This window comes from Phacochoerus africanus, chromosome 15 (assembly GCF_016906955.1).
Source record: "Phacochoerus africanus isolate WHEZ1 chromosome 15, ROS_Pafr_v1, whole genome shotgun sequence".
NCBI lineage: Eukaryota > Metazoa > Chordata > Mammalia > Artiodactyla > Suidae > Phacochoerus > Phacochoerus africanus.
The window spans coordinates 48,189,004-48,215,810 of NC_062558.1; the positions used below are offsets into that span (position 1 = coordinate 48,189,004).

At 54.1% G+C, this 26,807-nt stretch overlaps 2 protein-coding genes across 7 annotated transcripts; one reads left to right on the top strand and one right to left on the bottom strand.

Moving 5' to 3' along the window:
• Window positions 1-8,141: 8,141 nt before the first annotated feature.
• On the bottom strand, window positions 8,142-26,256 carry PATZ1 (POZ/BTB and AT hook containing zinc finger 1). 6 transcript variants are annotated; one of them, XM_047762384.1, is made up of 5 exons: window positions 24,706-26,256; window positions 23,295-23,358; window positions 16,620-16,791; window positions 11,006-11,078; window positions 8,142-9,634 (listed from the first exon to the last, which is right to left on the bottom strand). In XM_047762384.1, the coding sequence occupies exons 1-5, from the start codon at window positions 25,974-25,976 to the stop codon at window positions 9,601-9,603; spliced, it is 1,614 nt and encodes a 537-aa protein (XP_047618340.1). In that variant the 5' UTR covers window positions 25,977-26,256; the 3' UTR covers window positions 8,142-9,600. The 6 variants fall into 6 exon arrangements, with proteins under 6 accessions (XP_047618340.1, XP_047618337.1, XP_047618336.1 ...); XM_047762381.1 differs by having other exon boundaries at window positions 8,142-9,631; window positions 11,006-11,143; XM_047762380.1 differs by having other exon boundaries at window positions 11,006-11,143.
• Window positions 9,625-11,728, top strand: LOC125116818 (uncharacterized). The gene has a single exon (XM_047762390.1). The coding sequence runs from the start codon at window positions 9,801-9,803 to the stop codon at window positions 10,470-10,472; it is 672 nt and encodes a 223-aa protein (XP_047618346.1). The 5' UTR covers window positions 9,625-9,800; the 3' UTR covers window positions 10,473-11,728.
• Window positions 26,257-26,807: the final 551 nt, after the last annotated feature.

Below are 26,807 nucleotides of genomic sequence, written 5' to 3' on the forward strand. Positions count from 1 at the left end.
TGTTGTGGCTCAATAGGTTATGAACCTGACCAGTATCTGTGAGGATGCGGGTTTGATCCCTGGCCTTGCTCAGTGGGTTAAGGATCCAATGTTGCCCTGAGCTGTGGTATAGGTCACAGATGCAGCTTGGATCCCGAGTTGCTGTGGCTGTGGTGTAGGCGGGCAGCTGAGGCTCCAATTTGACCCCTAACCTAGGAACTTCCATATGTCGCAGGTGCAGCCCTTAAAAAAAAAAAGCTAGCCAGTGAGAAAGAGGGGTTTGCCGTAGTGTTACTGAGGGCAGCTATTGAAAAATATAAAAATGGATTATATTTATACAAGGTAAGATGCCCCAGTAAACTAGTTGCAAGTGCATTTTCTTCTAGTTTTTTCCATGCATCTTTTTCACATTGTTCAGACCTTACCACCTAGGCAATTTTGTTTTCTCATAACCTGCTGTTTTCTCATAACAATTTTTCAATATAAACATTTACCTCTATGGTGTTAAACATTTTTGTAATCATTTTTAAGTGGTTGTGTAATTAACCAGCCATTTATGCTACATTCACGTTTTGCGTATGTATTTGTGTATTAAGTGCTTTACTATTATTTTGTTAGAGAGCTTCCTACAAGTAGAATTTAAAGAATATGAGCATTTTTAGACTCATAAATTCTAACAAACTGTTTTCCAAAAAAATTCTGCCATCAGTATAGGAAAGTAAGAGTAGGCCTCGGACCAAGATCTTCTGACTTTAAATCACAGGCTTTTTATTCTGGGTGAGGTTTATGAGCCTTGGTTTTCTAATGTGTGAAATAGGGACACTGGACCCTTAACAATCATGAGAGTCAGAGGGTTATGTGCTCGATCAATGGGGCTACTTGTTATTTTAACAGAAGAAGACTTGTTATTTATACCTGGCTGCACAATTCCTCTTGGGGAAATGTCTGTGTAGACATCAGAGTGTGGTCTGCCCCAACCAGCTCTTCTTCACTGTCTGGTTGCTGCCCAACTTCTTCCAGCATCTCCTACACAGTCTGAAATTGCCGTTTTCTCACTTGGTAACATGAAGGTACTTGTCACTTTGTTGACTGGTATTTGGACTTCAAGAGCAAGTTTTCCTAAGTCCTCCCTTCTCTGAGCCCCCCTGCTACCTCTACACCCATTCCTACATGTCTGAGTCCTGAGTGGGCTCCAGGGTCCTGCTTTAAAGCCAGCACGTCTCAGACCTTCTCAAACCATCAGAGCATTTTTTTGGGCCACACCCATGACATATGGAAGTTCCCAGGCCAGGGATCAAACCCAAGCCATAACAGTGATAACACTAGATCCTTAACCTTCTGCACCACAGGTTACTCCCCATCGGAGCATTTATTTGCCTTCACCTCTCACCACGTTCTCTCTTGTGGTTCAGACATCTGCTCGTGTGTGTGTCCCGAATCCTATCCTGCTCTGGGTGCTTAAGCATCTTGAGAGAAGAAATTCAGGAGTTCCCGTCGTGGCACAGCGGTTAACGAATCCGACTAGGAACCGTGAGGTGGCAGGTTCAGTCCCTGGCCTTGCTCAGTGGGTTAAGGATCCGTCGTTGCCATGAGCTGTGGTATAGGTTGCAGACGCAGCTCAGATCCTGCATTGCTGTGGCTCTGGAGTAGGCCGGCGGCTACAGCTCCGATTAAACCCCTAGCCTGGGAACCTCCGTATGTCGCAGGAAGCGGCCCTAGAAAAGGCAAAAAGACCAAAAAAAAAAAAAGAAAAGGAATTCAGTCCCTTCTGGCTCACAGTAACAACTCAGACCATCTGTTGAATGAATTAGCAGCTGCTAAGTGCCCAGCAACCTTCTAGGTACTGGGACTACAGAGATGAATTACCTCTGCATGAGCCCTATTCGCAAAAAAACTGTCCTCATACAGGGAGATAGATCCATAAAAGGATGATATAAAAGGAGAAATATATGCAGAACAGGGAGATGGAACAGAGTGCTTGGGCCTAGGGATCTTGAGCCAGACAGTTCAGGATTCAGGGATTGACTCTGCCCCTGCACAGCTGTGTGGCATTGGCGAATATTTGACCTCTCTAGGCCTCGATGAGATGAAACATGATCCACTACACAGGGTCACTGATGTGCGTGAGGCCCCAACACGGTGTGTGGCACAGAGCAGTGGTGTGAGCATGAAAGTTGCTTCCCTCCTGGAGGGGGTGGGAAAGCTTTGCAAAAGAGCAAGGGCCACCTGAGCAGAGTAAGGTGAATGAGAGTTCCTTGGGTAGACATGCGATAGGACACAAACAAGCAAGTAGTTTATCATCATCCTGAGAAATCTTAAAAAAAAAAGTAGTCTGGGCTCCTCAGCATGGACCTCAGAACATCCGGAAGGCTGAGGGCATGGGAAGAGGACAGAAGCAGAAGGGAACAGTGCCCTTGAAGGAGGCAGAGGTGTCTATCCGTCTATCCGTCCTCCGTGCTGCAGGCTCTGCCCTCTGCCCAGTGTAGACTGGCCGAGGCAGGGCCCCGACTGAGTGGGGCAGTAGCTTTCCCTGTGCACCCATTCCCAGCCCCACAGAGAAGCTGCAGTTGGAGGCATCTACCTGTACACTGCCTGGTCTTCCAAAGACACATATTCCTTAGGACAACTAGCCTCTAAGATAAATGTTTGGCATTTCTTTTCACACAGTTTAATGAGAGATGCAGATCCAGCAGTTGTTCTCCCCCACCGCACCCTCCCCTGTGAGGGCCTCTTCTTGGTGTCCAGCAGGCCCCCTGGAGAGGTCCCAGGAGGATCAGCAGGTGGCCACAGACAGCAGGCAGAGGTGGGTGTGGAAAGACTAGAGTTCTGGGGGCCCTGCTGCTTGGTGCTGGGTGGCCTGGTACGGTTATAAGAACTGGAGAGAGCTGGAAAGGCCCTGCTGGTAACTTTAGGGTAGGTCTTGGGTAACATCAGGGCAGGTGCTGACACTGTCCTTCAGCGTGAGAGAGGGCATAGCTGTGGGATTTCCTCCAGCAGGGGACACCTTTTCGGGAAAGCCAGGGAGGACCCAGCAGATGGTCACAGGCCTCGTCCCCCACTAGTTCCTAGCCCTCCCCTTGCCAGCCCCCTGCCTACTCTCTTCCCTTAGTCCTGCCTCCTCTGCCCCTGCTCCAGAAAGGAGACACAGATGGAAACAAGATGACCAGATAACCAGGTGGGCAGTTCTTGTTCTGGGCACACTAGGCCCTCCTTTGTGTGGGCTCTGCAGTTCCTTAGGACAACCTTTGTTGAGGGTTGTGACGTTGCACTCTGAGTGGATCAGTGGATTGATCAGCAGACCAATAAATCACAAGCTCTGGGTATCAGATCCATTTTATTTATAGGAACCATGAGCCTAAGGTAGGCTGGGATCGGAGTCAGGGTGAAAACTAAGATCTGAAGCCAGGAGGAGCCTGGAGAAGCAAGGGAGAAGCTGGTCAGCAGTTCAGGCTCTATAAAATCCAGCCTACCGCCTGCTCTTGTACAGCCTATGAGCTAAGAATGATCTTTACATTTTTAAATGGTTGGGAAAAAATCAGAGTATTTTGTAACATGTAAAAAGTATATGAAATTCAAATTTCAGGAGTTTCTGTTGTGGCTCAGTGGGTTGAGAACCCAACTAGTATCCATGAGGATGTGGGTTCGATCCCTGGCCCTGCTCACTGGGTTAAGGATCTGGCATTGCTGTGAGCTGTGGTGTAGTTTGAAGACATGGCTAGGATCCCACGTTGTTGTGGCTATGGAGTAGGCCAGCAGCTGCAGCTCTGATTTAACCCCTAACCCAGGAACTCCCATATGCTGCAGGTGCAGCCCTAAAAAGAAAAAAAGTTCAAATTTCAGAGTCCATCAGTGAAGATTTGTTGGGCCCCAGCAGTGCAGATCTGTTCTGTATCGGCTGTACCTGGCAGCTCTGGGACAGCAGAGAGTGAAGAAGCTGGGACAGCAACCACGCAGCTCACAAAGCTGGGGATGTTTACCCTCTGGCTCTTTAGAGCAGTTGCCTGTTCCCTGCTCTTGTGCACTTTTGTGCAGGTGTAGGCTGGTGGAGGAGATAACTCAGGTAAACGAAAAGGGAGCTTTCTGAGTGTTTCCTAATGTGCCTCGCAGGTATCCGCCCATTTAACCCTCACAGCAGCTGCCCTAGTAACAGCTGTTATCCTCATTCTCCAAGGAAACAGAGACATAATTGCCAGAGGTCACCCATTAGAAAGAGGTGATGCTGAGGTCTGCACCTGCTGGCTGCCTGCGGAGACCACCACAACCCAGGACACAGTGGGGACAGCCTGGGGAGGAGCACATGTGGCACTCTGGAAGGTCATAGGAGGACAGAGGCAAAGAAGGCCGTGGAAACAGTAAGATTCAGATGCACAGGGCTGTGGAGGAAGAGCCTCCCAGGTTGGGGGTGTTCCAAGGCTTGGGGCCAGGACCAGGTGTGACGTGCTGAGAAGGGGAGGTCTGGGTGTGGAGCCTGGTGGCCGGGACATGCCCTAGTGCAGATGCAGACTCTGGGCCTCAGTGAAGGTCCTCACTGTACCACTTAAAGCCATGTGTTTGGGGGCAAGCTGCTTAATTGTGAGAATAGCACATACCTCTTTGGGCGATTGTGAAGGCAAACAGATTTATAAGTGTAAAGTGTTTAGAAGGGCACCTGGCACTTAGTGTCATTATTATCATGGCTGTTGTTAGGAACAGGATATTTGTGCAGGATGACACAATAAAGGCCTGAGATGTGAAAAACAAGAGCGCCAAGTTGGGGCTTGGGCTTGGGGCACCCCAGGTAGAAAGTGTGGGATTGGAACCAGGGAGTCCAGGAGGCAAGGTGCTGTGGAGAGTGTTTGGGGGCCCCACAAGGCTCTGGAGGGTGAAAGGCAGAGAGTAGGAACGGGGGGACCAGGGAAGGGGCTGAAGTGCACTCACGCCCAAGGGAGCCTGCTGGATGCTCAGCACCTGATGCACATGATTAAGCCTCATTACAGCCTTCCCAAGTCAGACCTGTCATTCCCACATCACACTGAGGAAGCCAAGGCTTGGAGAGTTGCCACAACTGTAAAAAGGATCTGAGACTGGCCACAGGCTGCACCTACTCCCAGCTATCGGTGGTCATGTTTCTCTGCAGCCATATGTGCCAGGTTTCCTTGGTGCCTAGGGCTGTCCTCACCTCTGCCAGGGCCAGAGATGGGAATCACTGCAGTGGGGAGGTAAGGCCAGTGCCCTTGCCTTGGTCCAGGCCCTTGGGCAGTGGCCGGATGGGCTGGTGTGACAGGTCCGTCTGGGCCCAGGGAGGCTCCAGACCCCAGAGGGTCAGTCTAAGGGTGAAGCATGTGCTCACTCGCTCAGACTCTGGGTCCTCTCTGGGCACGACCCTGGCTTCCTCTGCAGCTTTCCTCAGCTGCCCTTGTAGGCTTTTGTCCTGGGGGCCAGGCAGGGAAGCAGAGCCTGCTGTGTACCAGGCATAGTAGTGGGCATATATATGTGTATAGAGGTACTGTCACTGGAGCTTGGGAACAGAGGTTCTGGAGTCAGAAGTCAGACCTGGGTTTGAATCCTGGCTCTGCCACTTCCTACATGACAGGGGTGGAGGCAGGCAGGGGAGCCTCCACCTCTCAGCCTGTTTGCTTACCTGCAGGAGGGGGAGAGTGGAACCCACCTTAGGGTGGCACAGAGTTTAACTCGGGCTTCCTTAGGCTTCACAGCCTGTTTCACTGGTGAGGAAACCAGGCTCAGATTTGCCCAGGACAGGCAAAGCACAGGCTCTTCCCCTCTGGCCAGGATGAATCATCCCACCCTTAACACACACACACAGCTTTTCTCCCTGTGGCCTGGAGAGCAGGGTGTTCAGAGGTAGTACGAGGCTGGGGGCAGGGATGCCTCCACATACTGCCCAGACCTCTGGGAGCTGTACTTGCTTTGTTGCTTCGTCTTGCTCCTAGCTGTGGTGCCTGCCTGTCCAGATGTAACTGGGGGTTTTGTGGGGCAGGACTGAGAATGTCTCTAGTCAAGACCATGGTTCAAGGCCTGGTCCTCTGCTTTAATGCCCGCCAGGTGTCCTAGCTGGCATATTCTTTGGTGGTCAAGGCTGCCTCTCCACAGGGCCTCAGCATTGCAGGCCTGCCCTTTCCCCTAACACTCACCCCCAAAGGGCCCAAAGCCTCCATCTGCATACTGTAGAGCCCAGCAACTTACCCAAGATTTCATGTAGATGTTCAGAGGTTTTTAAAAAATCCACTGGGCAGTGGGGTGGGGCATAAAATAGGTGAAGGGTATTAAGAGGTACAAACAAATAAGCACCAGGGGTGTAACACACAGTATATTTAATAAGGTCAATAATATTGTTGGGAGTTCCCATGTGGCGCAGCGGTTAACAAATCCGACTAGGAACCATGAGGTTGCGGGTTCGATCCCTGGCCTTGCTCAGTGGGTTAAGGATCCGGCGATGCCGTGAGCTGTGGTGTAAGTAGCAGACACGGCTCAGATCCCGAGTTGCTGTGGCTCTGGCCTAGGCCGGTGGCTACAGCTCCAATTGGACCCCTAGCCTGGGAACCTCCATATGCCGCAGGAGCGGCCCTAGAAAAGGCAAAAAGACAAATAATAATAATAATAATAATATTGTAATGACTGTAAAGGGACAGGTGGTCACTAGACTCATGGTGATCATTTCATAATGTATGCAAAAATCAGATCACTATGTAGTATACTTGAAACTAACATGATATTGTATGTCAACTATATTTAAATTTAAAAAAAAGGGCGGAGTTCCCATTGTGGCTCAGTGGAAATGAATCTAACTAGCATTCATGAGGATGCAGGTTTGATCCCTGGCCTTGCTCAGTAGGTCAAAGATCCCATGTTGCCGTGAGCTGTGACGTAGATTGCAAATGCAGATCAGATCTGGCGTTGTTGTGGCTATTATGTTGGCCGGCAACTGTAGCTCCGATTCAACCCCTAGCCTGGGAACCTCCATATGCTGCAGGTGCGGCCCTAAAATGACAAAAATAATAGTAATAATAATAATTTTAAAAAAGGAAAAAAAGACAAAGGGAGTTCCCATTGTGGTTCAGCAGAAACGAACCCATGAAGATGCCTGTTCAAATCCTTGGCCCCACTCACTGGGTTAAGGATCCAGCATTGCCACAAGCTACAGTGTAGGTTGCAGACATGTGGCTCAGATCTGCTGTGGCTGTGGCTGTGGCTGTGGCGTAGGCCAGCAGTTGTAGTTCCGATTTGACCCTTAGCCTAGGAACCTCCATATGCCACAGGTACGATCCTAAAAAATAAATAAATAAAGGAAAAAAAGAAAAAAAGTACAGCTTAGTCTTTGCTTTTAAGCCAAAACAATGACATTACTGATATTACTGTGGACCTAAGTCATTGTGTGCTTTTCTGCTTCTCCTGGTCAGTGTTTATTTATTTTTCTCCCCTTTGTCACTCTTTTTCTACCTGTTTGGGTGTAAATGCTGTTTCTCTTAGTTCAGGAACTTCTTCCCCAGGGTTTCTCAAGATGCCAGTCTGCAGTCCATCTACCTGGGTCCTCAGGCTGATTCTTCCTCCGGTGAATTCTGCATGTGTTCACTTCCTGCCTCTTTGCCATTCTGTCCCCCTTCTTCTCATACACTGGCCACTAAGGGTGCGACAGCCTCTTACTTAACCCTGTGGGCCACAAAGGGTGGTGGGGATTCAAGTTGCTGAGCTTCTTAGAACCCCCTGAGGAGTTCCTCCCTGCCCTTGTCCCATTAAGTTCCCCTCTGCCTCCAGGTCTCCCTCTCAGGGTCACAGCCCCTGCCTCTCACCAGCCTGGACCACCCACCACCTCTCCTGCTGTCCCTGTCCCTTCCTTGCCCAAGTTTTCTTATCTGAACTCTATGGTTAATAGTGCTTACTAGTTAACTGTCTCTCTCCCTTTAGGCTCCGCAAGGGTGTCCTGTGCACTACAGTATCCCCAGGGTCTGAGATGCAGGACAGTGAAGACAAGGTGTGAGCAGGTGGGTGGATGCTGGCAGCAGAGTCCGCAGTGGGAACACTCACCTTTCCATCCCAGTGGGACTGTGCAGTGAAGAGGAAGAGAGGTCTCCAGGGGTCCCACCCCCACCAGGTGCAGGGGCACAAACTGCCACCCTCTGGATCCCAAATCCCCATGGCTGAAAAAACAGACTCAGGGGAGCAGGTAGAGTAACGTACTAACGTATTTAATACAGTCTGGTCAGATCAATTCACATCACAGGGTCAACCTGGGCTTGCTCACATGTGATACAACCGAGATATATGATGTCTCTACCTGACAGCCCTCCTGCTTTCCAACAGCACTGAAACCCCCACCTCCCTGACCAGACTGGCATTTTTAAAATTTTGCATAAAACTATTTCTTCCATAGACTTCAAACAATCAACTAGCCAAGTTAATTATGGTACATCTAAACAAAGTTTAATCCTAACCCTAATGTGTGACTGCGGTTTACAAAGAGCTCTGTATCACCTGGGATAGCTTTCAGTAGCAATTCACTACAACTGGTCCTAAAAAATAATAACAATAATAATAATAATTAGAGAATTAAAACCCAACAGCAAGTTGAATGGTTAAAAATCACATAAGAACTGGAATTTGGGGTAGGGGTGTCCTCAATTGCTAAGCTTGTCCTAGTGGTAAAATGCTAGTCTTTAGGCAGGGCTCAGAAAGGTCTGGGACCCTCCAGGTCAAAGGTCAAGCTCAGAGGGTTCTCAGAGGACACTCACCCCATGGTCCATGGGATGCTGTAGGCTTCCAGCTTCCTTAAAAACAGTTGGGCATCATCATGGTGTAATGTGGGTGGAGACCCTGCTGTGGTTTCTTTTGAGGGATAATAAGAAGGGGGATGGAGAGATGAGAGAAGGGGAAGGGGACCCCAAATCACCGAGGTCCCAGGATGCTGTCAGGTGTGGGTTTGGGATTGGGGGTCACAAGGGTCTGAGCACCAGCAGTTCCAGCTTCCACCCATTAGAGAAATTGGCCCTGGTGCTGCCTTGGAGGCCTGTGTAGTGTTTTCTGCCCTCATCCCATTCCAGGTCTCGCAGATATTTCTGCTGAGTATCAGATGAGAATCTATTTCTAAAGACCATCAGGGGAGGGGAGGGGTGACAGGGCTGGAGGGGGAGTTAAAAATGAATAAAAATCTCTCAGCTACAGAACCCAAAGACACCACTTCCTCCGCATTCACAGCATTTCTCAGCTGTCCCCAGTGGCGTTTCCATGGGGACGAAGCCTCTGCCTCACTTGCCCTCAGGCCCCATGGGCTGCTGGTCAACCTCGGGATCTACCAGAGATGATGCAAACGCTGATTGAACGATCTGAAACCCAAAGGACTCAAGGAGAGACATGTTCTGCTGGGGAGAGAAGGGCGAGCCAAGGGTGGGGCCCAGGTCCCCCAGGGGGCCCCCAAGGGCCCGGACGTGCACCTTCTGGATGTGTTTGTTCAAGTAGGACTTGGAGCGGAAGAAGCTCCCACACTCAGGGCAGGGGTACTTCTTCTCCCCATCAGACTCCAGCTTGTTTTTAGGGACCGCCATGTCGCAGAAAGAGCCATTGGTGCTCTGTTTCTCAGGGGTCTTCAGGTCGCTGGCATCTGAGAGGTCGCCATAGGAGTCGGAGCTCTCAATCGGATCCTGATGTGAGCATTTCTGGCCTTCTAGGAGGAAACAGAACACAGAGGAGCAGTGAGGCCGGGCTCTGGGGACACCCCTCCTGGAGGGGTCACCAGGGGCCAGCTCACAGGCTTGTGGAGGGCAGCCGATGGCCAGCCACCGCCCTGGCAGAACCCACAGAAGTTCAGCTGGCCAGTCAGGGAGCCTGGCATGCCTACATGGGTGAGACAGCAGGGCCCGGGGCTGCCAGCCTCCCTCGCCGCGGACTCCTCATGCAGCGCACGTGTACTGCTCATCACCATCTTGGCCTGCTTCGAGGAAGGGGTATGGAGAGGGGACTTCCACTGCTTCTGCCCAGGGCAACCCAGACACCCCCAGCTGCTGGGGTCCAACAGCTGTTGTGAGGATGCTGGGGATACATCAGTGGCCTCACCTTGGCCCCAGATGGGCCGCACCCTAGCAAGGCTGGACCAGAGCCACAGGCCCCTCAGCCTGAGCAGACCCCATCAACAGCTTAGTCAGAGCCAGTCCTTTTCCCAACGCTGCAAACACAAGCCCTGCCCTCACTGCCTCCGCCTGCCAGAACCCTTCCCGGCCAAGCGGTCAAAGCACAGAGCTTCAAAGGAACTGAACAACTCCACCATCTGGCAGTCCCTACACAGGGCCCAGGACGAGCTGGGCCTGCAGACGGCCCTCACTGACATGCCTGCCTGGCCCAAACGTGGGTCCTGCACAATCAGCAGCTTCCTGCCTGGGCTAAGAGCGCCATGCCGGGAAGGGAGGTCTGTGATGGGAGCGTGGAGCATGCCATCTCTGCCGTCTGCCAAGCCCCTGGCGTCATCCCCAAGGCAACACGACTTGAAACACCACAGAGCAATCTGAATCAACAAGTGGAGGTGGGGCCTAGGGAGCTCTATGCAAACCAACTCGGAGTCAGTGCCATGCATCTCACAAACGTGGCCAGAGGCTCTCCAGAAAGGGCTGCTCACAGCAACCAACCACCTCGGCTCCCCCTGCCCACAAGGTCAAAGGAGAAGAAAGCATTCGGCCGCAGCTCCTAGCCATCCTTAAAGGGCCACAGGCAATGGACAGGCCCAGAGGGACCCTCATCATGCAGGCCTCCTCCTCCTGCCTGGGGCCCGGGCGTCCCGCAGGGCTCCAGACATGGGGGCTGGCCAGGAGCAAGGGAAGAGAAGGCGGGGACTAGATCTCGGCAGTGCCCTAAAGCCTCGCTCACTGCCCTGGAGTGAGGTACCCACTGTGACTTGTGTCCTGGAGGCCACTGCCACTCAAATCTCGAGCCTCCTGGAGGCAGCCAGCAAGCCGGCAGCCTTCCCGCCTCCCCACGCCCGGCCCAGCGCCCCCACAACACAGTCTGCGCAGAGAAGCAAAGTGCAGAGCAAGGGGTCGCTTGCCTTTGTTGCCATAGGTCCTGGCGCAGTGGAACGCTGCTCCCCCATTCGGGATGGGCTCCTGGTGCCTGGAGACCTGGGGAAGGGGAACACCGTGGTGGGTTTTAACATGGACCTTTAAGTAGGAGGCAGAGGAGAAACCTAAACAAGATAAAAGGAGATGAGATCCCGCGGCCAGCACACAGATACCTCTCTGCTTCCCCCACGCCTCTCCTCCGGCGGCGGTGGCTAGCCTTCCTAGAAGGGGCCCCTCCTTGGCTCAGAAACGCTGCAACCACAGGAGCCACCTGGCTCAGGAGGGAGGGTGGCACTCTCCTCGAGTCGGCTTCTTGGCAGAGCCCTCTCTGCAAGGCTGTGGTGGAGGGCTGCCTGGAGGGAGGGCCACACGCCTCTAGGCTTGCTTGGTGCCTCAGTAACAAGCAGTTTGAGAGGACGTCCCACAGCCCCAGACCAGCTGCAGGGTCCACGGCTAGAAATGCAGTCATGAAAAGATACGGGGCTCCAGGGCAGCCAGCAGAATGCCTGCTTAACACTTGCGAAGATAAACTTCCTGCACAAGATACCGGAGGGAGGCAAGATGAAATCCCAAAGAAATGCCTCCAGGAGGGGAATCCCCTTCTTGTATGTGGTAGGACAAGCTCTGTTTTGCTAACTTTCTCACCTTCAGAATAACTGGATTTAATAACTGTTTAGATTCTTTGAAGGATAATAAAAAACAGGAAGTTACGTTAAAGGGGTGCAGTCCTTTCTTATTCATGGTGGTCTTTTTGGTTTGGTTTTGGAAGATCCATCAGGTTCACTTATTAAGGAAGAAATAAACAGGGATAATCCTTGTCTTTATTTGGGGGAGGGGCATTCCTGCCCTCGGGGAGCTGTTCCATCCCAGCCCAGATGCTCCAGCCAGTTTGAGCCTCAAGACACCCCACGTTGGGAAGAACAGACTGTGGGCCAACTTCCGCTGCAGCCACAGTCCGAGGATGTGCAACCAGGTGGGCTGGTCAACGGATTTCCACTTGGTCTCGCAAGAAGGAACTGTGCCATCAAATCTCCCCAGTCAAGGATCCGAAAGTGCCGCTGGCAGGAACCACAGCTTCTTGGCAGAAGGCCCTCCGGGGGGCCAGTGCCCTGACAGTGTCCCTTTAGTCCACTCCAGATCCTCAGGTATTTTTATTCCCTGGTTAAACTGCAGTCACAGAGTAGCTGTAGGATTCACTACTAACTGGGGAGACGGGACAGTGCTGTGTCCCGTCTGCACAAGACTTGTTTTAAAAAAGTCTTGAATTGGCCCAGCCTTTCCAACACTGCCAGGACTACAGCAAAGGTCACCTTCATCATGCAACAAAGGTGTGCCAGGCATGGTGCACCGCATGCACTGCTCTGTGCCTTGCGGCCAATGTACAGCCACTAAATGGCAACACCTGGACTCCAACCCTAGGACCGTGTGCCACTATTCGGTCCTTCACCACCGGGCAGACTCTCTAATGTCCTTGCATCTTGGCCTTGGCCCTAGGAACATTCCCTTGGACTCTTCACAATAGGTTCTGTATCACCATTTACACTCCTGTATTTCTCTGCCATGTTGGTGGATTAGAATGGAAGCTGCTGATAGGCAGGGGCTGACCTGCAGTAATCTTATTTAACAGACATTCCCCTGATGGTAGTAGCATTCAGTGGTTCTGGAGGGAAATGGGGACTGGGTGGATTTTCCTTCCTTTCCTGACAAAGACCCTCCTGGACCAGATGCTGCTGTCCTGCCCCGCGTGGTGGAGCTCGCCGTCTGTGCTGTGACCGACTGGTATGCCTGGGGCCAAGCACAGGGACAGGCTGGCTCACAAGGGACCCACATAAACTCTCCTACGAGGGAGGCTGTAGTCAGAAAGGAGCAGATAAGCCCTACCCTGCGGATGGCGCTGTGACCCCAGCAACTAGCATAATGTATCAGGACTTTCCGACTGATGGATACTACTTTGGAAAGTAATTTTTTTTTCCTGTTTTTTCAATCCTTTGTGGGGCTCTTGAATGGTTTGAAGCCCTCTCCATGGAGCACCAGGACAGGGCTGCTGCAATCAAAAGAGAGGAAAGGAGGGAAGGAGCTCCAGGAACTATTATATTTACTCCCTGTGCAAAGAACTGTGCCGGGGACACAGCAGATGCTCAATGAAAGCTCCCTGCATTTTCCTGAAAAACAGTCTGGGGAGCATGTTGCTGGGTCCCCTTGACACCACCCCAGCTGCAGACTACTTACTATCTATAGCAGAACCATGGGGATGGTAGGCGTGGATCCACAGCTGCCACTGAAGCCCAGAATTTACACACAGAGCAGGTTGGCCGCCAAGTTTTGGAATAAAACAGAAGCTGAGTTTCTGAGAACACATATTTGAAGCCAGACATGTTTGGCCGGAATCCTAAACTCACCTGCCCATTCACCACTGATGAACCAAGAACCAAAGAGGCGGCTTGACATAGGCATTGGGGCCATGCATGACTCCACCACCACGGGGGACAAGCCACCTTCGTTCAAGCTCCAGATGCGGAGAGTTTATTACCGTGAGGCTGCTGCCCCTCCCTTGTGCTTTCCTGCCTGGTGTGCTACAATTTGTACACGGAAGCCAGCCCCCTCTGGCAACTCCCACAGCCATGCAGGGGTCAGGAATTGCCTTCTCCTCATCCACCATGAGGAGGGGCTGGGCTCAACGCAGCCCCAAGCTGGAGGGGCACAGAGTAGGTCATGTCAGCTCAGGCCAGGGGATGGCAGGCTGTCTGCATCCATGCCTAGCATTGGCGACCAGCTGTATGCTCACCTCTGGCTGGAGAGGAGGCTTCCTCTACCTTTTAAGCAATAATGTTGGAGTCCATGTGTTGTTTCTGTCAAAGCAGATTCCCAAGATGCTATCCCTCTTCCCCCCATAGCAGTATCTATGCACATACACAAAGACCCTAAAAAGCAGGAAAATCGCAGTGATCTACTCGGTCCTTCCCACTCAACTCATGTCCCTCTTGAAGGTGAGGGAGCCATCATACTCCTCCCTCTGCAAATTATCTTCTCTCCAGATGCTTCAGCCCAAATTCCGATTTGTCTCTAGGACAAAGACTGGTCATCTGTGTCAAGGGTGGGGCCGGGCAGCCAGGACATATCCCCTCTCTCCCATTCTTCACAGGTAAGCGTTGTCTGTGTGGCTGAGAGCAGGCAGATACATAGGTGGTTACGTTGCTTTCTTAAGAGCTGTTGGGACTGGAGGATCTCAGAGGGCAATTGGAAAATCACTTGATCCAACCTTAACCAGTGGACTGGCCGGCTGATGTTAGTCTTTGTTTAACCCTTGTAGACAGAACGTCCCTTGATCCCTTGCAGTTCCCCTATAGTCATGGCCTTGGTGGCGAGCAAGGCGGATGACCGCCTAGAACCCTCTGCATTCTGACTCCAGGTCTAAGTGTCTTCAGTGGCCTTATCCTCTTCCTGGAAAAGCTGCCTGGATGGGGTCGTGTCTTCCTATTTCTGTTGAAGAAATGAGTCCAGAGGCAGAATCCTTCTTCTCTTCTGATGAAGACCAAGTGTTTTCTCTTTCTTCTAAGTACTCTGGGTGGGTGGACCAGAGCCCTCCTGGAGGAACGGTACTTCCTGCTCTGACTCTGGGACCCAAAGCTGTTTTGCCTAAGATCCAGATCTAGTCTTGGCTTTTCTGAGCAAAGGTGGACTCTGGTTTTACTCCCCTGGCACCCCCACCCAGCCTCGCAGCCCGTGGCTACTGCCCATGTCCTCTACCAGCCCAGGGAAAACAAAGCCTGATGAACAATGGTTGCTGGCTTTGCCACATTAGCTGTCTCCTAACGGTTGACTTTCCCTGCTATTCCCTGCTGCTCTCAGCTCTTCTTTCCTCATGAGTGGGGGCCCTCAGAAGCTGTGCCCTGCGCCCGTCTGGATCTGCCCCCAACCCCGTAATCCAGGCTTCATCTTGATCCCCTCACTAGCATCCTCCTCCAGGCTCACTGGTTTCCCGCCTCTGGTTTCTGACTCCAACTCTCAGGCTGAGAACTTCAACCCTGAAAATCTGACAGAAGCCCACTGATAGCACGCTGTGGCAGGTCTTGCGTTATGTGGGGGGGCGCGGTCAGGAAGCCGGGTCGGAATGGTGAGCCACAGCCTGATAGCTCTCTCCATGCACAGCCCCAATGCCACCTTCCCAGGGGACGCTCCTGCCAGAAAGGGCTCCACTGACACGTCAGAAAGTAGGACAGATGCTTAAGCAGCTTTTATGACCGCCTCCCGCTTCCACAGAAGGTTTCCTGGTGGTACAAACACTGGCATCCAGCAGCCTTCAAGGCAAACCCCAGGTGTGCAGCCCCAGGCAACAGGAACACCCAGCTACTCAGCAGTCTCCCTCCACCAGTGACCTTAGAGCACACAGAGACAGCACAGGACATTCTAGTCGAGGACTACAGGGGGGTTGTGCCTGGTCCAAACCAGAGTGTCAGCTGTGTCCTTTCTAACTCTATTACAGGGTATAAGGAGGGCCTCCCACTTGTGCACATCCATGTGGGGCTCAGAGCACTTTCATCTGCCTGGTCTTCCAGGATCCTCACAATAACCCTGTGAGGTGAGCAAGGGGGTGTGTGTTCTCAACCCCACGGAGAGATGAAAAGACTGAGGCTTAGAGAAGGGAAGGAAGAGTTCAAGGTCACCTGTGGGGATAAGGTGGGAGAGGCCAGCTAAACCCTGGGTGCCCTGCTTCCTAGTTTGGTGCTCAATCCCTAAGCCACACTCAAGACTTCCAGAAGCATTGGGACAAGAGTGTCCCAGGAGAAAGGACTTCCCAGCCATGTCCCCACCTGGCCAAAGCAAGCACACCGCGCAGAAGCATCCTCACGCTCACCAGACACCTGCCCCGACCTCCTGTGGCAGATACGACGCAAGCCTCCTTCACTGACACTGTGTTTGCAAAACACAAACCTCAGCCCTTCGAACAGCCAACAAGCCCTGGCAGAAGCTCAGGGACAGGCCAGACTTCATCCAACACAATGCCAGGGCCACAGGGCCAGATGCCACCTAGGCCAACCTTGGCCGCAAGCTCACTGCCCTGCTCAGGGCACCTGCCACTTCCCACTCTCCTCAAGGCCACAGTCTACCCGGGTCTGGGCTTTTCCGCCCACTTGTGCTAGAAAGTTCTGGCCCTTGTTCATCTCCAGACTCGACCCCCTTCCCTGGCTGCTGACTTTCACATGTCAGTGGATCAGCCAGCAGAAGCTCTCAAGCAGGACCCTTTTCCTCCCACCTCTTGGGGCCTAATAACTCCCACCAGCCTACACAGTTCAACGCATCCATCCTGCCACCCAGGCAGCAGCTGTATTACGGACCCACGCTTGGGGACAACACTCTCTCCTGTTGCCACCTGCTGATCTCCTGGGAACTCCCATTCCACACACTCCAAGTTTCTGGGAAAGGAAAGGGTGACAAACAGCTAGCTGGGGGCTGGGGGAGGAAGGCATTTATTATTCCCTGGGGTGACGGGGGTCTGGCCGTGCAGAGAGTGCAGTCTGAGGCAGGGTGGTCAGACACCCCCAGCCTCCCACACAAGCACAGGCCCATCCCCTGGACGTGAGGAAATAGCAGGGAGGTTACCTCGGTTACAGATGCTGCAGAAGTTGCTGGGCCCCTCACTGTGCTTCTTCAGGTGGTCTGCCATGTACGCCGCCCTCAAGTACTTCCCGCACACCTGGCAGGGCACCTTGTCTTCATGACAGGCCAGGTGGGAGCGCAGACGGTCTCGGGTGGCAAAAGAAGCATTGCAGGTCTGAGAGTAGAAAGGAAAATGGGGTGAGGTGAAGACTGGCACCCACAGCTGATTCCCAACCGAGCACGCTGTGAAACAAAGCAACTTCTGGCCATCACACGGACTCCCAGTATTCAAAGGAACTTTAGAACATGGCCCAGGCTTTCTCCCCAGAATGCCACGTAAGCTGCTCTAAATACCCAAAACCTTCCTCATAGGACCCCTGAGCTGGGATAGCTGGTTCCCAATGGCTCCCCAACACGCCCATTACATGGCAGGCTGAGGTCTGCAAAACGAAGAGCTGGGCGTTTTTCATCATTAAACACTTAAGAACTAACTTTGGTTGCACTGGCTGTAAGATAATTTACAGAAGAGCTCTTGGCATATAAACAGAACAGTCCTCACCTTCTCCACCCTGGGTTTCCACTCATTGCTTTATACAAGAATTCCATGTACTCATTCCATTCAAAAGTGACATTAGTCACAGCCACAGGGCAACGGAAAGGCAAGGCAGGAAAAGGTAGCGACTACTCTTCATAATATCCATGCATGTTTGTATTGAAAAAGTGGCCCAGAAAATGATAATGCCAATTGTGTGAATGTGAAAATCAGCAGAGAATGAGGGCCGGAGGCTCTGGGGCATCTGGGGAAGTGCTAGGGTCAGACACACGGGCTGAGTATTCCCTGTGCTTGGCAGACATCAGGCTTAGCCTGTCTGAGGCTCATCCTCGCAATGCATCCTACAGTGGCCCTCCCAGAGAACTCGCCAGAGAAGGCTGTGGTGTGAGCACCAACACACAGCCTGGAGCCCAGGCCAGCACCACACCCTGGGAAGGCAGCCCCAGGTCCCCTGACCTGGTCTCAGTCCCTGATCTCCCCCCAGCAGCCCTCCTTCAGTGGGGCCTGCACAGCCACCCCAGCCTTAGGGACCATGGAACATGGGGAAAGCCCCCGGAAGAGTTGAGTCTGATCACTTTCAAGCTATTTTGGTTCCATGGAGGTACCTCAGGGGTTCTAGTCAAGGTGGACTCACTTTTTTCTGTATGTGTGTGTTTACTGTTTTAGAGCCACAGGAGAAAGCAACGTTCACCGTTAAGTGCATCACAGACAGACTGTAACTCACTGAAGAACTGACACCCCGTGAACTGGCTGGAATGGAGGCGCTCCTGCCAGCTCCCTTAACAGAAATGTATCCTGGATCCTGAGACCTCAAGGTAAGCACCTCAACACTGTCACCGCATATTACGTTTATCTATGGCCTGACTGTTCGGTCAAAGGACAAAACAAATGTGTGCAATGCTGTGGAAGTAGAAGACCCCAATCCGCAACATCTGCATCAGGACCAGCCTTGCTGTTCTCAGTCATTATCTCTTAAATAAATGTTACACATTTGAACAGAACAATTTATACCAATGAAATACAGCTAACCCTTAGCATGGGTTTGAACTGCATGGGGCCACATGGCCACAGGTGTTTTCAATAGTAGACGGTAAAGAAGGTAGCACGCGATCTGAGGCTGGTTGGATCCTCAGACGCAGAATCACAGACACAAAGAACCACTTGTACAGAGGGCCAACTCTAAGTTTCATGCATATTTCTGACTGCCCAGTGGGTCGGTGCTCTGAATCTCCGTGTTGTTCAAGGGTCAACTGTACCACTTTCATCTGTTTTATACATTGAGTTTATTCATTTGACAAATGAGGGAGCTAAGTCTAGAGAGTGATTTGCACAAAGCACAGGGCTCAGCTACTAAGGGAATCAGAAGTCTAGACACACTGCTGCTGCCAGGCCAGTGCCCTCCAGATCCTCCTAGCTACCCTGGGGTATCCCCATCCTCCCTGACTTACTACCGGGCAGATGGAGGCTCCAGAGGATACAGAGCAGCCAGGCTGAGAACCAGCCCCTGAGCCTGTGTTCTTACCTCCAGCCTCAGCAGAGGTAACTTCTGGTGAAAGGTGCTGATGGTTTCTAAAAGTGTATTTGGTCGCCAAAGCTATCCCGATACAGAGAGGTGACAGGATTTGTGCAGGGAAACCTGAGCACTCAGGTGGCTCAAAAAGCATCCGAGGGACTCCTCTTCGTGGCTCAACAGTTAACAAACCCAACTAGGATCCATGAGGATATGGGTTCAATCCCTGGCCTCACTCAGTGCATTACAGATCCGGTGGTGCCGTGAGCCGTGGTATAGGCCACAGATGTGTCTTGGATCCTGCGTTGCTGTGGCTATGGTGTAGGCCAGTGGCTGTAGCTGCAATTTGACCCCTAGTTTGGGAACTCCCATGTGCTGCAGGTGTGGACCTAAAAAGAAAAAAAAAAAAAGAGAAAGAAAGCATCCTAGGTGCTTGGTCTCATGGCCACATGTGGGCCCCACCCCAGGCAGGGACTTTGTGACCCAATCATAGGCCACAGTGGGGTAGGGGGTTACTGAATCTTCCAGCCAGCCTACCAGACAGTAAACCAGAATGAAGGGCACACCTGTTGAATTATCTGGGGACAAGAGCCGGATTTACCAGACAGTGACCAGAGGACCACCCCTCCAACGATAAGAGGCAGTGTGGTCCACACCACAGAACTGAAAGGAACCAACGAGGCACCAGATGTAAGAAAACACAGCTAAAAGCACACATGCAGGATTCTGTCTTCCATGGTCCCTGGAAGAGGGAGCCACCAAAAGACGTGAGAGATGCCAACTTTCTTTGGGGATGTGTACATTAAAACATTGCCTGTCATACGGTGCTAACTTAAGATAATGGACAGCAAACCTCAATTATCCACAAGTAGATTATCCATTTGGGGAATTAGCTAAGCACAACTAAAACCCCGGACCAGGTTGAGTTCCCCCACCCTGTCCTCCACTGATTATCTCTCAAGGAATGAAAGCTAACTTTAGCCTGAGCAAACATAATTAGGAATGTATATATGCCGCTGAGAAAAAAAAACCCAAATACAACAAAAACGTTCACTGTATTACAAAGCAACGTTGAAGTGGTGGTTGTCTTCTCTGTGCCAGGACTGACCTTATGTGGCTCAAGTCCCCAGGGTTTTCTGGAGGACCTATGAATGTGTCCTAGTCCAAGTCTAGGCCTGCCAGAAGTTCAGGCACCACCAAACACAAAGAGCTTAGTCACTTGACCCAGGAGAGGAAGGATGAGGGGAGAGTTGGATCTCAAAGAAGGGGACGCCCAGAGCCTCCACGCTGGGGCCACTCAAGAGAAAGGCACTTCCTGTCCTGGAGGCAGAGGGACCCTGACAGGAGGAGAGCTAGCTGCTGATGGCCAGTGGTGCTGGGAATGGCTGCCTTGTCCTCAGCCCAGTGGCACCCCTGCCAGGCCCCAGCCCAGCCACCTGAGCTTGGGTCACCGCTGGTCATCAGCACTCAACACTGAGCCCCATTCAGTCTCCCATCCCTCCCCACTAGTCTCCCCCCCTCCCAGACTTCCTAATGCTTTTCTTCCCAAGGGCTGAAAAGCTCAGGAATGGGGCCTAATTGGAACCAGAGACACCAGTGCACACCCCACCCTTGGTGACCTTTGAGTCAGGGGGTGTTTCTTAAGCAGGCTTTTCCACGGCCCTAGACAAGCCTAAGGGCAATGCACAGGGGCCCAGCACCACCAGCCTTGCTGGCCCCCTTCTTCTTGAGGGTGTAGCTCCCTTATTCTTACTTCAATTCTTTCCTTCTCTAATGAGCTAGCCCTCCAGCCCATATCACCCCAACTAGCCCCCTGAGAGGAGGGGCCACTGGGAGAGACCTGAACTGCTCTAGCCTCTGGGCTTCAGCTGTGGGGGAAACATTCCAGTCCACCATGCTTACAGATCCAGCAGCTTTGGGGCATTGAAGGATACTCAGGCCAGGCCCCAAGGAGATTTGTGTCACAGCCAAGGCTGAGCCTCCATGCCCCCATGTTCAGGTGGACTTTTCCTTCAGGCTGGGGCACCAGTCTCTGTGACTGGCCCCTTTTGTCCACGGTGCCATCAGGAGGGACCAAGAGGTATGGCCCATGCCTAGCTCTGCTGGGGACCCAAGGATCCAACTCCCCAGGAGTATCTCTTCACCTCTGACGCTTTCAGCACACACACCATGCAAAATAGATGCCAGGCTGTTTAACCCAGCCCAGGCAAAGAAGGCCGGCCAGCCCAGCATCTGGGAGCCACCACGCTCACCTGCTGGTCACTCTTAGGGGAGTTCTGGCTATGGGGCTGGAGGTGGGGCCTGCAGGTCTGAGAGTGTGTGTTGGAAGGGCAGGAGCAGGCTCGGACACGAGGGACAATGATGTCAGTGTTATGACACAGACCAAGGACAAAACACACAAAGCCTCAAATGTTAGAATTAAAACTTTTATCATCACTCCTGTTATCTCCGCGGAGCCCGCAGGGGCTAAAGGGCACACCACTGGGATCCGAGGGGGTTCTTCATCTGCTTTATCAGCCCCCAAAGCCATATACTGGGGTGACCCAATGTAAAGCTACTGGTTAGTCTAGTTCCTGAGTAGACTTGATAATAAACCTCAAAAACACAACAGTCTAATTCACTAGCAAGAAATGAAAGCAGGACCTGTGTGAGTGGGAAGGGAAGAGGGCAGCAGGTTGGCCCAGGTGGAGTCTCCTCTGAAGGTGGACTCACTCCCAGAGTGGGGGGAGGGGCAGCCCGTCCCAGCCTGAAAACCCCGTGCCTTAGGGGAGGTGGGGCCGGTGGAGGGGAAGCATATAAGCTGGTAGCTTACTTCCCGAGAAAAGCACCAACCTCCAGGCCAAGGACAGTCACCCAGGGGTACCATCTGCTAAGGGGGGAAAACAAGGCAGGAGAACCCAGAAAGAAACATGGAAGCTATAGGGGGACCCAAGAAGGAGCTCCTTGCTGCCCTGTCCATCCAGGGCCCCTGAGCTGGGAAAGAGTCCAGGTCACCCAGGGAGGAGCTGGGCACAGTGAGCAGGAACCGCTCTGCGGCCTCTCCCAAAAGCAAAGAGCTCAGATCACCGCCACTGCCAGGCCCCTCCCCAGAAAACCCTCTTGGGGAGGCCCCGGCTAGCCGACAGGCCACTGGGTAAAGGCCCGGCTGCCCTCTGGGGTGGTCCAGCCCTGCCGCAGATATCCCGGCGGGGCTGGGCAGAAGAGAGCGTTGCTGGAGGGTGCTGGGCCCAGGTTTTCGAGGGCTGGGAAGGACTTTTTTAGAGAAAGGGAAAAGGCGGTGTCAGGAACGGAATGGGACGACCTCCACAAAGCAGGCTGGGCAAAGTCCCATGATGGCAGGTCGCTAGGAAGAGATTCCAGGGGCGGCAGGCCGCTGCTGCTCCCAACCCACACCTGGAAAAAGGGCAGAGAGTGCAGGTTACCCCCCCAGGCCACCGGGCATGCCCCCACTGCCCTCTGGGCTCCTCCTACTCTGCAGGGAGTCAGATTGTGCTCCATGATGAGAGAGTCAGAGACAGAGAGAGAGGAGGCAGTGAGGCACAGATGCACCCCAGCAGGCCCACCCCTGGGTCGCTGTCCTCAGGGAAGGGAAGCCACCTAGCCTGGCTGTCTGAGAACACTATCACACCTGGCCCCTGGGGGCTCTCTTTCCTACCACAGCACGTCCATCCCTCCCTGCAATCTCCCGGAGCCCTCCCTCCTTGCCACCAACAGGATAAAGAGAAGCAGGTCACCCTACCAGACACTGCAGTCAGCACCCACAACTCTGTCTCCTGCTCAGAAGGCAGGAACTTGGCCCAGGGAAAGGGGGGCAACCAAAGAGAAGACAGAGGCATGTTTTCTACCCACACAGGAATGCTCAGTGGCCAGGAAAGAAAGCTCAATTTTCTGGGCACCACAGGGCCCCCAGATATTGTTCAAGCAGACAAAACAAGGGTGCAAACCTTGCCCTGCCTACCCTACCTACTGCCACTTAAGGACAGGAAACCACCTCACTCTCCAGTTCTCAGAACCCTTGGCAGTGTGCACACATGGTTTGGGATGGGTTAACAGTGCTGGGAGAGGAGACCGCCCACTCCCTACCTCCCTCACCTCCCCACCCCCCCACTGCCTGGTGCCCTGAGCTGAGGGGCCCCAGAAAGAGCTCCAACTTGGGTCAAGCTGCTGGGCATACAAGGGGAAGAGTTGTTGGCAGGACCACCAGGAGCTTTTTAGAAACTCTTCCCACCCCAAAGTGGACCCTGCCAATGGACAGGGACCAGAAACCGGGCTCAGTAGGGTGCCAGTGCCCCCAGGACAACACTTGTGCAATGTGGCCCACCATCCAAGGAGCTGGCAAATGTCAGGAGAGGAAAGCTAAGCAATAGAGCAAAAAGACTAGACGGGCTGGGAACCAGGACCCGGCAACCAGAAAGGAGGGGACATCAGCGGTGGGAGGAAGGGGGCCGGGGGAAGAACAAAGGAGGAGAGCAGACGGAGGGTGGGGGACAGAGGGGGAGGGGTGCACAGCGGTGGTCAGCCAGTGGCCCAGCACACACATCAGCTGGCTCGTGGCCACGGCTGTGAGAACAGCAGCATTCTCTTTCAGCCCATCTCCACCCTGCCCGGCCCCTACCTGACACTTGTGAGGCCGCTCAGAAGTGTGCACCTGCTTGATATGTCCATTCAAGTGATCGGGCCTGGAAAAGAGAACCAGGAGAGACTTTAAAACAAGACCTCAAGAGACTGGGCTACAAACTCGGCCAGACCCTCCCCACCCCCCACCCCGGCTGCTGGAGAGGACTCTCTCACCCCACCCCAGCAAGACAAAGACAAGTCACCACCTCTCTGCCCTGGATTTCTCTAGAGGAGGGATTGGGTGTTCGTCTCTGACCTTGCCTACCCGCCTCCCCCCACCAGAAACTCAATAATTTCCAGGACCCAAGGAGGTGGCTTTAGAATGAGACCAGGCTGCCTCGCTGCAGCCTTTCTGGGAGGGGGAATTTGTGATTCATTGTCCAGACTAAAGCCCCTTAGAAACTCAGTATTCCCCTCCCCCAGCCTCTCCCGCCAGAGCAGCCAATGAATGCCACCCGGATGGAATTCAGTCCCCAGAGGCCAAGGGATGAAGCCTTAAGTCCCCAGCTGGGCTGGTAAACCAGATGCCCAACAGAGCAGGTGGGCAAGGGCTGCCTGACCGGTAAGACTGGTTCCTAGTTGGGGCCCCAATGAGGGAGTTCTCCCTACTTCGTTCATATACACAAGGTCTTCAGTACCCAGGCAAGTTAAAACCAGCCTTTTATTCCAAATACTCTCCTAAGAGGAAAAACAACCCTTCGCTCTCAGACAAGTCTTCAGTTCCTTATCAGGCCCACTAAATAGTCAATCTAAAAAGACATCCTGCTCCTCTTCCTCTCTGTCCAGTGAACATAAAGAAGATCTGTGGGTTCAGGAAGGCTCTGGAACCCCAGGTCAGAGCAGATGAAAAATTTTGCTGTTCAGAAGAGACTCTGGGTGCCCAGTTCTGTGCCCTGTGATTCTGGGGCTGTGAGGGGCAGAGCTGGAGTCTTACTAACCCAGGGTCACGAAGGCTGCACTGGGCAGGGGGAGGCGCGGGAGTCGCCGAGCACTTGTTTCATTTCCCTCCCCCAGCAGCCATTCAAGCGGGGAAAGATGAGGAGCCCAGCCACCCCTCCCGCCCCCAGAGGGGGCCCCTCGCCTGGTGCCGGAAACACAAAGGGAGCCCAGGGAGAAGAATGGTGAGGCCCGGTGGCTGAGGCCTGAGGAATCCGGCCCTTTCCCACAAGGCCCTGAGGAAGAGCGACAGCAGGGCACGCCTAGTGCCAGAGAACTTCCCTGAGGGAAGAGAAAGCAGCCCTTGGCCACACTATCTCAAAATCAGGGCCAGTAAAAACACTCTCCCCAAACCTGACCAGGCCCTACAAGGTCAAGTGACCCCTACAAGTCTCACAACCCCAGATCCTGACAAGGAGCTGTTCCGTGAGCCAGGAACAGGACCAGTCCTAGAGGGGGGCACCATTCCTCACCTGGAGAAGCCTTTCCCACAGCTCTGGCAGATGTAGGGCTTGCCCACGGACCCATCGTGGGACCGCACATGGTAGGACATGCGATCTTTTCTCTTGAACCTCAGCCCACACACGGGGCAGGAATAGGGCTTCTCCCCCGAGTGGGAAAGCTTGTGCCGATTGAGATGGTACACGTCTCGGAAGATCTTGCCGCAGATCTCACAGGCCACCTGCTTCCTGGTCCGGCTCCTCTTTCGGGGGCCGTCGGGGTCCTCTGAGATGGGTAGCCCATTCTCGCCCAGCCTTGGAGGAGGAAGGTCGATGTAGCCCAGCTGGAGGCTGGTGACACCATGCTGGGCCTCGTGCTGCCGGAGCCGATTGGCATCAGTGAACACCTTCCCACACAGGCCACAGGGAAGGATGCCTGCTTCCCTCAGGCCCCCTGGGGACCCGAACATTGAGTCCAGAAGGTTGGCCTTTCTTGGGCGGCCCCGGCCTCGCTTGCCAGTCAGGGGAGGGGCACTGGATGCCACATTGGGGAACGGGGAAGTCAGCAGTTGGGGAGACAAGGGTCCGGCCACCATGGGCAAGCGGTCCACACCAGGTAACACAGGCAGGGAGGCTTGGCTCGCAATGGCTGCACCAGCTGCCCTAGCCGCCTCCTCCTCGGGCTGCATGCTGCCTGCGATGCCATTGCTGTTGGCTGCCAAGGCTGCTCCATTGGTCATGTCCAAAGGGAAGCCTAAGTCCGAGGTCCCAGGGGGACGAAAGAGCATGATGTCGGCCCGGGCAGGGGGCACCAGGATCTGCACATTGGACTGTTTGATGACTTCCTGGCAAATCTCAATGACGGACCTCATCAGCAGAAACTTGGCGGCCGTCATAAGCTCGGGGAAGCTCTCCAGGCGAACCACAATGCGGGAAGTGTAGGCGAAGTCCAGGATGTCCCCGAACACCTTGGAGCTGATGGTGTGCATCTCTAGCTCCCGACTGCCCCCAGCCCCACCGCCTGGGGCCGCCGCTGCGCCCCCCACGTCAGCGGGACCCCCCTCCGCAGTTCCGCCGTCGCCCAACTGGGCACTGAACACCGACTCAAAGTACTCGCTGCAGGCGGCCAGCACCGCGCGGTGCGCTGGGAAGCTCTCATCGCCCACCCGCAGAAGCACGTCGCAGAAGCGCCCGCCGTTTTTGCGCTGCTGGTTCAGGTTGTGCAGCATCTCCGTGCTGTGTCTGCTCACCTGGTAGGTGTAGCAGCCCGACGGGCCGCAAGAAGCGTCGTTCACGCGCTCCATGGCCGCCACCCCCCTCCCCACAAACCGGGCCGCGGCACTTGCCCGCCCCACTCCCTTCCCCTAGGCAGCGAGAAGCAGGGCGCAGCGAACGTGTCTACACTCCCCACACGTGCCGGCCCCGGGCTCTGTAGTCTCGCAGGTGCGCCGAGCGCACACGCCCCCTGCCCGGATCGGACTGTCTAGACTGCAGAGCGCACCACCCCCCACATAGCTGCCCCCACCCCTGCTGAATCCTGCACTCTCTCCTCTCCACCAGCCCGCCTCCCCTTCTCAGTCTACCTCTCGGGGGGTGCGCGAGCAAAGAGGTGCGCCCCTCCCGCAAACGCTCCTGCCACCTCCCCTCCCGCCCGCCAGGCGGCGCCGGCGCGCAGCCAAGAGGGGCGCGCGCGCACGGGGAGGAGGAGGGGTCTGTCACGCAGGCGCGTGCGCGCGCCGCGGCTTTTCCCGGGCCCGCTGGGGGCGCGCGCTGCGTCCCCTGCAAAGCGCGAGCCGGGGCGGGGGCGCCGGAGCGGAGGAAACAAAAGGCTAAGGCGGCGGCGGCAGTGGGGCGCGCACCGGGGCGGCAGCGCAGGCCGGGTCCCGGAGGCTGGCGGGCGATGTCCGCAGCGAAGGCTGGAGCGGGCGGGCGGCGGTAACGGCTGCAGGGCTGGCCCTTTCCTGGGCCGGGCGAAGGCGGCGGCGGAGCGGCGGCGCTGCGGCCCCGGGCTCCGTGTGTTCGGAGCGGAGGAAAGATGGCAGCGGCTGCACTTCCTCTTGCACTTTCACCCCTGGGGGGAGGAGAAGGAGGGGGCGATACCAACAACACCCCCCCCCTTGCTTGCAGAAAAAAAA

What these genes read in the sequence shown, in the direction of transcription:
- LOC125116818 (XM_047762390.1), top strand. Translation starts at nt 9,801, where the DNA reads ATGCCTACATGGGTGAGACAGCAGGGCCCGGGGCTGCCAGCCTCCCTC.
- PATZ1 (XM_047762380.1), bottom strand. Translation starts at nt 25,976, where the DNA reads ATGGAGCGCGTGAACGACGCTTCTTGCGGCCCGTCGGGCTGCTACACC. An exon ending in TGTGGGAAAGGCTTCTCCAG is followed by an intron (nt 23,359 to 24,705) that starts GTGAGGAATGGT and finishes TCTCTTTTCCAG; the next exon opens with GCCCGATCACTTGAATGGAC. An exon ending in CAGGACCTATGGCAACAAAG is followed by an intron (nt 9,635 to 11,005) that starts GCAAGCGACCCC and finishes GTTTCCTCCTAG; the next exon opens with AAGGCCAGAAATGCTCACAT.